This window comes from Trichomycterus rosablanca, chromosome 13 (assembly GCF_030014385.1).
Source record: "Trichomycterus rosablanca isolate fTriRos1 chromosome 13, fTriRos1.hap1, whole genome shotgun sequence".
Lineage (NCBI taxonomy): Eukaryota > Metazoa > Chordata > Actinopteri > Siluriformes > Trichomycteridae > Trichomycterus > Trichomycterus rosablanca.
In genome coordinates this window covers 9,293,529-9,306,652 of record NC_086000.1, presented here as the reverse complement: position 1 = coordinate 9,306,652, position 13,124 = coordinate 9,293,529, and the positions used below count along the sequence as shown (strand labels likewise).

Sequence of the window (13,124 nt, the reverse complement as noted above, 5' to 3'; positions counted from 1 at the left end):
GTCGAGAGATTTGAACGGAAGAAACTGATTCTGTGACAGGAGTCTTTTATACAGGGACAGGACTAATTTGTGTGCCTTTTGTGCACATAACCGGTCTGTGGGGGTCAGAATTCTTGCTGGTTGGTAGGGGATCAAATACTTATTTCCCTTAATTAAATACAAATTAATTTATAACTTTTATTGAATGTTTTTTTTCTGGATTTTTTGTTGATATTCTGTATCTCTCTGTTAAAATAAACCTTCCATAAAAATTATAGACTGTTCAAGTCTTTGTAAGGGGGTAAACTTACAAAATCAGCAGGGGATCAAATACTTATTTCCCCCACTGTATGTTAATACACACACATCCTTACAAGCTAAGGAAATGTCTCATATTTTTGCACAGGTTTGTGTAGACCTGCCAAAACCACTGGATGCAGCACTGCAAAATCCAACATACAGAGAATCTAACAGCAATCACAACTGATTCAAATCTTTGTCCTTTACTCTTACAACACTCCAATTATAGTAACATAGTTAAATAAAGTTGGCACAGACTAGACCTATTTTTAGGTCGTTCTAGTGCACACTGGCATAGACCGGCAGTTTGGCCCATGTACACACCACTATGCACACATCTATTCTTTAATTAAAAGTGGCATTAAATGGCAGTCTTGATTTGAAGACAACAATTCCGTGTGCGTGCTCACATGTGCTCACATGTTCATGGTCCAATCTTACTATCACTGATAAGACATCTCCCCCACTTTATTGCTTTAACAGCAAATTGACCTGAGCCTAATGCAAATAAAAAAAAAATTAAAAAAAACAGCATCCAGCGCCCAGGTGGCACAGTGGGATATTCCGAACTCCTCGCTTCAAAACTTGGCGTGGCCACCAGTCGGCTGAGAGCCATCTAGCAGGCATAATTGGCAGTGCCTGCAAAAAGGGATGACCGGGCTATGTGGGCGGGGTCTTCAAACGCTGTGTAAGGACCGTGATTAGCAGATAGAGAGGCGTATGTGCAGAATGCATGGGTGAAAGAGGGCCCCTGTTGAGGGCTGCACGCGGGTCGGAGGAGTCGTGAGCAGCAAAATACCCTCCTGAACTGCAAAAAAAATCAGGGATCCCCAGCAGCGGAAGACAAACTGACTTCACTAAATTGGGAGAAAATCACATAATAATATAGAAAAAGGAAGGCTGCTTCACTGTGGACAGTGTTACCTATGTCGTCATTCTTAGTACACTCGTTTTTGGTGGTTACTGGATTATACTTAATCATCCAGACAAATATCCTCCAAGCTATAGTTTGGGTTTTTTATGCATCCTTGGCCATTTAAGAGATCATTACACTTTCTAATGAAAGCAGTTTAGCTCTATCTATATGGACATAGACAAGCCACCAACAGTAGTCATTAAATCACATATTAAGATCATACAAATATATGTAAACCATGTGTGTATTTATTATTTAGGCAGGAGAACTCACTTCAAGAAGCTTCTTTACATCCCACACATCCCGGTCTGGTACTGGGCTGCCTTTCATATTGTAATGGAGCTCTCCAGAAGCCACACTGGTTGGGAACTTGTTTATGATGATCTGTCAGAACATGACTAAGGCATTAGTACATTTCTCTTAAATAGAATACAAAACATTAATAGAAAAAGGAACGATGAAGATGATGTGGAGTCACAGTGAGTGACATCACAAACAGAGCTATGACACATGAAAATAAAATCACACATGAACTCATTCTTAAAATAGTTTGTTATTTTGAGAAAGTGTCATGTGGTGAGTGAATCAGCAGAGAATGGTGCAGCACGGCTACTAATAAACAAGCTGAAGTAATGAAGAGCTATGGATAGAAAGTCATAAGACAGAAGCTGACTGTTAGGCAACAAAAATATGCAGTTTATATATATCACTTTTTGTTGCCTAACAATCACTTTTGGACATTGTTTAAACAATAACTCACTGACCAATGAGAGATTTACCCCTCACCTACTCCCTTTTCCCGTCTCCTACAGACACCTAGTCCTTTCTCCTCACACCTTTTGTCATCTTGTATCCTGACCCCCCTCTTGTATCTTGTATTACCCATTAAAACCAATACCCCTTTGTTCACTTTTGTAGTCCCCCTCTCCATTGTCATTTCCTTTTCCCTTAACCTCCTCCTCTTTTTCCTAATCCCCCCCCTCATTTCTTGTGTAGATCAAGTCTTCCCAAAATATGTCTAGTAAGATTCTGTTGGTCTTCCAAGCTGCGCCCATACATCTGTATGTGTTAAGAAAGACTCTTTGGACGAAGTCCTGGTCTCCTGACTCCTGTATGCCGAATTTCTAACACCAACCTCATGAATCTGCACACCATAGCCTTTATACTCATTATCCCACGATGTGTTTCTGTAGATGTCATCCACACGGTCAATCAGTTCGATCTGAAAGAAACCAAAAACATTGACTACTAAATTTACCTTCTTTTTAGGAATAGGTGTGACCATCATGATGAAGCATGATAAATAATGCTTTTCTTTAGGCACAGACAAAAACAGCAATTTAATAACTACGGTGGGGTCAAGAAGTATTTAGTCAGCCACTGATTGTGCAAGTTCTCCTACTTAGAAAGATGAGAGAGGTCTGTAATTTTCATCATAGCTACACTTCAACTATGAGAGACAAAATGAGAAAAAAAAATCCAGGAAATCACATTGTAGGATTTTTTAAGAATTTATTCGTAAATTATGGTGGAAAATAAGTATTCGGTCAATAACAAACAAGCAAGATTTCTGGCTCTCACAGACCTGTAACTTCTTCTTTAAGAAGCTCTTCTGTCCTCCACTCGTTACCTGTGTTAATGGCACCTGTTTGACCTCGTTATCTGTATAAAAGACACCTGTCCACAGCCTCAAACAGTCAGACTCCAAACTCAACCTTGGCAAGACCAAAGAGCTGTCGAAGGACACCAGGAAGAAAACTGTAGACCTGCACCAGGCTGGGAAGAGTGAATCTACAATAGGCAAGCAGGTTGGTGTGAATAAATCAACTGTGGGAGCAATTGTAAGAAAATGGACCATTGATAATCTTCCTTGGGGTCAAGATCTCATCCCATGGGGTCAAAATGATCATGAGAACGGTGAGCAAAAATCCCAGAACTACACGGAGGGACCTGATAAATGACCTGCAGAGAGCTGGGACCAAAGTAACAAAGGCTACCATCAGTAACACACTACGCCGAGAGGGACTCAAATCCTGCAGTGCCAGGCGTGTCCCCCTGCTTAAGCCAGTACATGTCCAGGCCCATCTGAAGTTTGCCAGAGAGCATATGGATGATCCAGAAGAGGATTGGGAGAATATCATGTGGTCAGATGAAACCAAAATTGAACTTTTTGGTAAAAACTCAACTCGTCGTGTTTGGAGGAAGAAGAATGCTGAGTAAACGCCATGCCTACTGTGAAGCATGGGGGTGGAAACATCATGCTTTGGGGCTGTTTTTCTGCAAAGGGGACAGGACGACTGATCCGTGTTAAGGGAAGAATGAACGGGGCCATGTATCGTGAGATTTTAAGCCAAAACCTCCTTCCATCAGTGAGAGCATTGAAGATGGAACGTGGCTGGGTCTTCCAGCATGACAATGATCCCAAACACACCGCTCGGGCAACGAAGGAGTGGCTCCGTAAAAAGCATTTCAAGGTCCTGGAGTGGCCTAGCCAATCTCCAGACCTCAACCCCATTGAAAATGTGTGGAGTCCGTGTTGCCCAGCGACAGCCCCAAAACATCACTGCTCTAGAGGAGATCTGCATGGAGGAATGGGCCAAAATACCAGCTACAGTGTGTGCAAACCTGGTGAAGACTTACAGGAAACATTTGACCTCTGTCATTGCCAACAAAGGTTATGTTACAAAGTATTGAGTTGAACTTTTGTTATTGACCAAATACTTATTTTCCACCATAATTTACAAAGAAATTCTTTAAAAATCCTACAATGTGATTTCCTGGATTTGTTTTTTTCTCATTTTGTCTCTCATAGTTGAAGTGTACCTATGATGAAAATTACAGACCTGTCTCATCTTTCTAAGTAGGAGAACCTGCACAATCAGTGGCTGACTAAATACTTTTTGGCCCCACTGTATAATAAATACATTTATGGGAAAAAAACTTGTGAAGCGTTGAGTAAGGTACATAATAGAAGGATTCATCCAATTCAATAATAATATTACAGTATTTTTATTTGAAAACCGCCTGTTGTCCTTTGAGCAGGATTTAAAAAAGCAGCTTTAATTAATTATTATTTATTTGGGGTTTTACGCCACGTTTAACACATGTGTGTCATTTAATGGCAACAATAGGCATCATGTATCTGTCTACTTTATCTTGTCTTTATATTTTGGTCCATTTTATATTTTCATTTATATTTCCTACCTGCGAGATAGGTTAAAGCTGATATCTCTTTTCATTCTTTGTTTTGGTTAAAAAAATTGGATTATGGAACTGCTAATATTTGTTCTATCTATGGCTGAATTACACTATGTGGCCAAAAGTTAGTGCTCAAGTGTTTTAACCACACCCATTGCTAACATTTATATAAAATCAACGAAATAAAATAAACTATATCTGTCCAGCTTTGTTGTAACACTTTGGGGGAAATTACTGTTTCTGTTCCATCATCACTCCATAATGGTTTGAGAAGGTTGGTATGAGGAAACTTCAGTGACCCACACAGAGCCCTGACTTTTTTATGAATTAGAACGTAGATTACAAGCCAGTTCTAATCATCCGGCGTCAATGTCTGATCTTACAAATGTTCTTTTCACTCAATGACAAGACAATTTCCACTAAACTCTTGTGAAAAGCCTTAACATCTTTTTAGTGGGTTATGCCTGTAGTGTTTACCAGATAGTTAAGCGTGGTGCTTTCCTCGCCACGTCCCATGTGCTCGTAGAAGCGGTAGTCTGCCACCAGCAGTAATAGGCAAGTGTTATTCTCATGTTTATTCACCTGCCTCTTCACCCTCTGGCTGCCTTCTGCACAAAACACAACACTGTGAGAAATACGTCACAATAGAGAGAATATTCTCTAATTTACTGCAGAGGTCAAACCCTTGCGAGGCGCCATTCCAAAACCAATTACCATGAGCATTTCATACCACGGCAATTCCAGGAACAAACCGCTATTGTACAGAAGGCTGTGGCTGCTCATGTCATGCTTTTTCTGTCCACACACATCCAGCGGTTCACAATGCTGCTTCTAAAGCACTAGGACTGTCTGGTCAAGTAAATGTCTTTGGCATGTTGCAGTACAATATGTCCAAATTTCATTTCAGCAAAAGATAGAAAAGAGCATATGTCTGGACCCAGTGGTTCAAGGAACAGGACTTGATGGTTTAAGAACAGTGTCAAACAAACCAAATCCAGAAAAAGTCTCAGTGAAGCATAGGTAACAAATAATCTCTGAAAACTCTGTATTAAAACAGACATTGCAGCAGCTTATAGACAGTATATTGTTTTAGTTTTTGTCACAAATAGTTTTTTTTGTTCTTTGACAAAAAAGTGGAGGCATCGGAATAACAGTGGAGGTACACATAAGGCATAGCATGACTGGCTCTGTGAAAATCCACCTCTGTCTGGTGTAAAAAAAAGGGCCAGTGACAGCAGGTATCAGGTGCAAGGTAATTGTAACTGGGAAGAAGGAATATGCAAAACATTATCACCATTAGGGGTGGGTGATATGGCCTTTAAATAATATCACGATATTTTGGGATATTTTTGCGACAACGATACGATACGATATAGTGTAAACTTCAAGTACAATGGCAGGCCACTGCTGATATTTTACCTTATATTGTTTATAAGTTCTCTTAAAACTTTTATTGTAGTTCTGATACATTCTGACTAATTACAGTGTTTATATTTTGTATTATTACAGACTGTATTTGTATTAATATTGACAATATTTATATTAAACAAACCAGCAGAATCTCACAATCACATTTATGATGTCTGTTTTACTTCAAATAAATGAGCATCAAAAAATCCAAAAAAAATTTAATATTTGATCATGATTTGCTATCACTGCAAAATGAAAGCGTGTCTGTCTAAATTTGAAGCTCTGATTGGTTCATACATCTGAATCTCTGGAACCGGAGTTGTTTTGCTCACAGTCAAACAAATGAATCTTTAACATAGGTAAGAGCACAGTTTTCTGATTCGGTTCCAATGAATAATTAGTCTGAAGAGAGTCGTTTCTGACTCATTGACTCAGTGATTCAGTTTCCATGCTCATACGCGAAGGAAAGCGTTCCGCTTAGTGCTGTTGTGTTTTAAACGTTCTCAGATGGTAACCTGTGTATTCTGTGTTCGTTCACTGACACAGTTTTTGTTCTCACATCGTTCTCGGACTCACGCAGTGACTGACGCTCCTCGTACTCACGCCGGTGCTTTTGCTTTGGGTGGTGAAATAAATTTGATGTTGCCTTTTGTCGTCACAGTATTTTTGTAAATTACAGTCGTCTGTTTGGAGTCTGACCTTCGATATATGAAAAACTTCCACACTAGTGATGTAGCTCCCCTTGTAGGGACTAGTTCATCCTAAGTGCTAACTCCGGTACTACTCTCTGCATTGGTCGCCATTATTTCACTGTTACGCGCTTGAGAGCGAGTGACGCGCGTTTGCTAACAATATCGCGATATGGCAAAAATCATATCGAGTTTACAACTATACCGGTATTATCGTGAACAATATTATATCGCCCACCCCTAATCACCATTACACAAAAATGTGAGCGGCAATGCCTATGTCCTTACATTAATGCTTATCAAGGTCAAGAAAATATTAGATGTTGGCTGATGATAGTACACATGGTGAATATAGGAAATATGAGCAGGCGTAAAGAGTTTAGTGACTTTAATGGTCTAATGACAAATCTCAAACTGTCAACAGTGCTAAGTAATAAGTAATTGTGGTTATTTTTATAAAAATACACTTAGGCACCACTGCATCTCTAGCTGGCAACCCCTTCCTCAATAAATTATAAAGTCTTAGAAACAGCCTACAATTTAAATGTAAAAATGTACAAATATTAAGAAATATGAATTCAACAGGGCAAAATAACAGAAACTCCCAATACTGCCAACCACTGTAAGAGCAGTTCTGCTACCATGGCTGCTACGTGCTGTTAATCAGCAATTAACAGCCTGGAAGAGACTAAATTCAGATAAATGAGCCAAGTCAATTAAAATTGGACTTGCAATTAGTAAATGACAACAGCAGCTCCATATACCTTACAAGGTACAAACAGGTACTTAGCTTCTTCATTTAGCAATGCCTTTCTATACATGGTATTTCTAGCGGTTAAAGTACTGGACTAGCAATCAAAAGATCACTGGTTCAAGCCCCACCACTGCCAGGCTGTCACTGGAAGCAAGGACCTTAACCCTCAATTGCTTATACAGTTTACTGTCACAGTACTGTTAGTCGCTTTGGATAGCAGCATCTGCTTAATGCCAAAAATGTAAAAACGTAAATGCAAATGATTTTGTTAAAAAAAAATAAAAATGCACATAAAGTCTCCTTTTAACGACTCGTTTGTGTAGTCTGGATCAGGATTCTAAGAGTTAGAGGTTACTTATTCTGTAGTCCATTTGCAAAATTACTCTTTCTAGTTTTCAAAGACTTACCCTCAATATTTTGTGTCTCCATGGCTTTTCTAGCTTCCTCCGGCAACAGCTTTGTAGCCTCAGCAGTGATGTAGCCACATACTTTAGATGAGGCCAATCGGCTGATGTTCTTGATGTCCTCTGAGCGATACACCAGCAATCGACCATCTGACAGTGTCTCCGTGAACCTCCATAAAGGCTAACAGAAAAGCACAGGAAATTATTAGTGTTAATGTTTGTATAATTTTTGTCATTTCTAAACATTTGGACAAATTCACAGGTTACAGACAAGGTTTCTGTGGATGTTTAGTGACAGACAATTTCGATTGGCTGCACAGTAATATCAAACATTGATTTAATTAAAAAATTTTTTTTTGCAAAAATCAGTCAATAAAGACAAACAATAGTGAATCCATAATACTGACCCAATACCGAAAATTAGAAAGGCTGATCACAGAATTATTTATTTATTAGGATTTTAGTCATGTTTTACACACTTTGGTTACATTCATGACAGGAACGGAAGTTACTCAAGATCCAATGAGTAGATCCAATTCACCTGACTGCATGTCTTTGGACTGTGGGAGGAAACCGGAGCACCCGGAGGAAACCCATGCAGACACGGGGAGAACAAGCAAACTCCACACAGAAAGGACCCGGAACGCCCCACCTGGGGATCGAACCCAGGACCTTCTTGCTGTGAGGCGACAGTGCTACCCACTTAACCACGGTGCTGCCCGCTAATCACAGATTAAAAGGTATATTTTAATGCACAACATAACCAAAGATATGTTCAATATCTAATTATTGACACCCACTGCCAATATTTATTTATTTATTTACTTATTAGGATTTTAACGTCATGTTTTACACTTTGGTTACATTCATGACAGAAACTGTAGTTACTCGATACACAAAATTCATCAGTTAACAAGTTTAATGTCAAACACAGTCACGGACATGTTGGACACGGGATGTTGCATCTCCAATTCACCTCACAGGCAGGTCTTTGAACTGTAGGAGGAAACTGGAGCTACCGGAGGACACCCATGCAGACACGGAAAGAACATGCCAACTCCACACAGAACGGACTCGAACCGCTACCTACTGAGCCACCGTGCCGCCCCCCACCGCCAATAAATAAAACTGTACAAATTCATTAAATGTAATTATATGCTTTCAATATGGGAAATATTCAATATGGGGGAAAAGCCCTTCCCCATTCCAACATGACTGTGCCACTGTGCACAAAGCAAAGCCCAAAAAACGTAGTTTGATGAGTTTAGTTAGGGGGTGAACAGACCCCGGACCTCATCCCTAAAGAACACCTTTGGGATCAAGTGTGAGCCAGGCCTTCTCATCCAACACCAGTGCCTGACCCTACAAATTCAGTTTTTGAAGGATTAAATTAGCCCTTTTCACGTAGACACATTCCAAAATGATACGGAATGCCTTCCCAAAGCAATAGAGGCTGTTATAGTTACATAAAAGTATTCAGTAAAAAAACAATTATTAACATAATTGAGACAATATCCAATATGTAACAACAAAACAATCAAGCTTGCACATTGCTTAGAATTTTCCCAAATACAGCAGCAAGAAAAAACCCCCCACTAATGCTCCAAGCTAGAGATGTTAAGAAAAAAAGCTGATGCTCCTACTGTACTTCGAAATTACCTCCACGTTATACTCAGCTTCATCAGTAAGAATATGTGCTGAAAACTCGTCCCCATCTATGTGGGCCTGCACCCGCGAATTCTCCTCACCTAAAAAAACACGAGACAAAGTTCTCAGGTTCTGAATCTAGAATCAAACTGCTTGCACTGCAGCACTTGAATTTAAATGAAAATCTTACCTACTAAATGCCCTTTGAAGTAATTCTGTATATTAACATCATAATTTTCTTCTTGTCCTTGGCTGTCAACAAAAACCGCTTTGAAATTGTCTGTGAAAAGCTCAGTGTTGGTGCTCAGGTACAAATTAAAATGCCTTTAAAAAAGATAAAACAGACTTAAGCTTAACATACAATCCAACATCAACTGAATTTCATGAATTATTTTGCCAAAAAACCTATACATTAATAAATGTTACAAAACTATGACTTTAACAGTAAAATGACAGCATAGACTATAAAAAAACTCTCAGAATTTAAGTCTAACCATTACTGCTGTCAAATAATCCATAAAATATTATACCATGACCACAGAAAGTCATCTCCACATATTGTGAGCACATAATTTATAATAAATCATTAAAAACACCCATAGAAACAAATATGACTAAAGCAACTAAAGTGAGGAAAATTGTCCACATACATATAGTGTATATATGTCGATGTTAAAAATGGATTACCTCTTCAGAGCTGTAAAGCTTACTAGCCTTTCTACATGTGACTGGGTGTCAATGTCCCTCTTCTTCAAGGAGTGTAGCTGAAGACTTGACGCAGGGAGCACATCAAAGTCTTCCAACATGGAACTGAGAGTTTCTGTATCAGAGTAAAGCAGACAAAGTGAATTAAATTCATATACTGCTCTCAAACACACTGCAATCATGCAGCACATTAAATTTGAACAGAGGGTTCGGCTGCTCCCATGTATAGGTATAGCCACAGTGGATCTTTCTGGTCTACATACTAGCAGGATGTCCTTCCTGATGCAACTCTACTATTTCTTTTTTACCTGGGCTTGGGACCAGCACTGAGAGTGCACAGATTAGTGAACCTCCCATGTTTTGATTTGTGAGCAGTAAAGACTTTCAGTAGGAAAATGTTATGTGGCAATATAAATGAGCATGACTTTTCATTTCATGGCCTGTACAGTAATTTGGAGGGTTGGAGCATAGTGTGGATACAAGATTTATTGTGGTTTATCAGCATTAGGGTCTTAAGGACCAAATATTGTTTTGATATTTATTAAAATGATTAAAATTATCCCACCTCTGTACTTGAGTGGGGATAGTATTCTTCTGGTATAGTATTTATATGGCCAAACAGTTCTGGTTTTGATTTGCAGCTCCAAAGAACTGTGCCTATTCAAATTCCTTCTAGTGTATTCCACTTGACCCTTCCTGTGATTCTTGTTCAATAGTGGCTTTTATCATGAAGTCCTTGCTTGTTGGGAAGGGAAGATCTTATGGTTGCCACCGACACATTTGATCTAGCCTTCATCAGGTCATTATATACGTCTTTTGCAATAATACTGGGATTTTTCTTTGTTGTCTTGATGGGATTGCTAAGGCCTCAGAAAGAAATTTTGTGCTTTCTCCCATGGCCAACACAAGTCTGGAACTTCTGTACAACACTCCCATTGGTGTCTTTAGGAATGTTCAAGGTCTTGGAAATCTTCTTATATCCATTTCCCTTCAGGTGCAGTGAAATTATGTCCTTTCTTAGCTCTGATGGAAAGCTTTGTCAAAATCTTTATTTGGGATTGTATGTATACTTTATAACTATCCTCACATTTATTTATGTCTTCACTGTTGTCCACTTTACAACTTATACTTTTCAATCTATACCGACTTACATCCCCAACAGACCCTGTTGTTGTTGTGTGTTGTTGTGATTATGCAGGTACTTGTTTGTTTACTGTGAATCTTTGTAGTCTGTACTATTTCTTTTGGGACGTCCATGCATTTTTCAACAAGACAATGCAAAACTACATGCTGCACACAGGGTACGGGTACTGGACTGGCCTGCAGTCCTGACCTGTCCCCAATAGAGAATGTGTGGAGAATTTTGAAACAAAAAATGCGACAACGACGACCACGTACTGTTGCACATCTTAAGACGTGTTTGCAGGAAGAATGGGACAAAATAAAACCTGAAACACTAAATCACTTGGTCTCCTCGGTGCCAAAACGTCTTTTAAGTGTGGTGAAAAGGAATGTCAACATTACAAAGTGGTAGATGTTTACCGTCCTAACTTTTTCTGATTTGGGGTTGTAATATTTAATAGCCTTTAAATTCAAAAGGTCAGTTTTGTTAGTATAGTTCTTATTTCTAACACAGATACATCTTCAGACACATCACAGTTCCTCCCATTCACTTTAACTTATTTGCAGATGAATTTTTGCAAGGCTCTAGCATTACACATCCTCTCCTGAAACACTATATGACCAAAAGTATGTGGACACCTGATGGTCAATTGCCAACCAGGCCTTCTCATCATAAATCAGTACCTGATTTAAGGAATGAAGTCGAGACTGCCGTGTGAACAATGCTGCTCCTGCCAGATGTGACGGGAACCTGGCGTGTTTGCACCAAGAATGTCAAGAACTCACTACAGACTTTATCACAGACTGGACTGAATAATAACTCCAATTATTTTTTGCTAGTTATAACTTTAAGTTCATTTAAATTTGTGTGTGTATGATATTGTGTAAATCCTATTTATTCAAATTATTCTCCAGGCCACCCAATAAGGATGGGGGTCCGTGCTGAGTCTGGTTCCTCTCAAGGTTTCTTCCCATGTCATTTTAAGGGAGTTTTTCCCTGCCACTGTCGCCCTCGGCTTGCTCAACAGGGGTTTTGTTTTTGTATCTGTTGGTCCTGGATTCTGTAAAGTTGCTTTGAGACAATGTCTACTGTAAAAAGCGCTTTATAAATAAAGTTGACCTGACTTGACCTGGCCCTACAACTAGACCTGGCCACATTCATAGTCACAAAAAGGAGAACATTACACCCCAAAAGGAGGACGTCATACCAGGAACAGGGGGACATGATACTGCAACACACAGAATGAAACCATAACACATATAACAGAGTTTTTGATCAATTTAAGCAAGAATTCTATAACAAATTACTGTTTTACTCACTAAATGTTGTCTACTTTTGATATTTAAGTCTGTTCCTCGCTGTCTCCAAAAGTTTACTAATTGTCTCAAGTAGAGGTGTGTGCAAAACAGAGCGAGCGAGCGAAATTCAACCACCCAATCACAGACTGGCATTTAGAGGGCGGGCCTTCTGTGATTGGCCAGTGGTGGGCGAGCATTTGTTTTGACATGTACCTGAGCCAGTGACAGATAATATTGATCAAAAATTGTAACCAGTTCACTCCAAAAGGAGGATTTTTAAGTGTCCGTCCTAGCGCTGCATGGGCGGAGGACTGGCAACTGAAAAGCCGGACGGCTGGCCACCCTACCTACAACCTTCCCAAAAGCAAGTCATGATTTTGGACCTGTAACATGAACATGTATAAGGCTTACTGTCAGGTGTCCACATTTTTTTTGCTATTTAGTGTATTAAAATCTTTAATTAATCTTTCAAATGCTGTTTAACAACTAATAATATTATAAAACTGCCTAATAAATAAAGAAATGTAATATTAATAAACCAACATCCACACCATCTGAAATTTGCTCGCTAGTTAACATTACTTACCAAATTCTTCATGTTCTTCCTGTTTTCTCAGCTCTTGTGTAGCTGATCTGGGATTAATAGCACATTTCACCAAGAAAGGCGCTAATGTTACAGTCAAAACCACCAACAGTTTCAT

At 39.2% G+C, this 13,124-nt stretch overlaps 1 protein-coding gene across 2 annotated transcripts in view; it reads right to left on the bottom strand.

Annotated features, from left to right (window-relative positions):
- adam17a (ADAM metallopeptidase domain 17a) overlaps window positions 1-13,124 on the bottom strand; it is a 25,584-nt gene extending 12,460 nt beyond the window's left edge. The window contains exons 1-8 of one of the 2 annotated variants that reach the window (XM_063006880.1): window positions 13,010-13,124; window positions 9,985-10,117; window positions 9,488-9,621; window positions 9,310-9,398; window positions 7,654-7,831; window positions 4,871-5,001; window positions 2,331-2,417; window positions 1,469-1,579 (exon numbers count right to left, since the gene is read on the bottom strand). In XM_063006880.1, the coding sequence (XP_062862950.1) occupies window positions 1,469-1,579; window positions 2,331-2,417; window positions 4,871-5,001; window positions 7,654-7,831; window positions 9,310-9,398; window positions 9,488-9,621; window positions 9,985-10,117; window positions 13,010-13,124 (978 nt within the window). Of the gene's footprint in view, window positions 1-1,468; window positions 1,580-1,981; window positions 2,092-2,330; window positions 2,418-4,870; window positions 5,002-7,653; window positions 7,832-9,309; window positions 9,399-9,487; window positions 9,622-9,984; window positions 10,118-13,009 lie in introns of those variants that run through there. The other variant, XM_063006881.1, reaches the window with a different exon arrangement.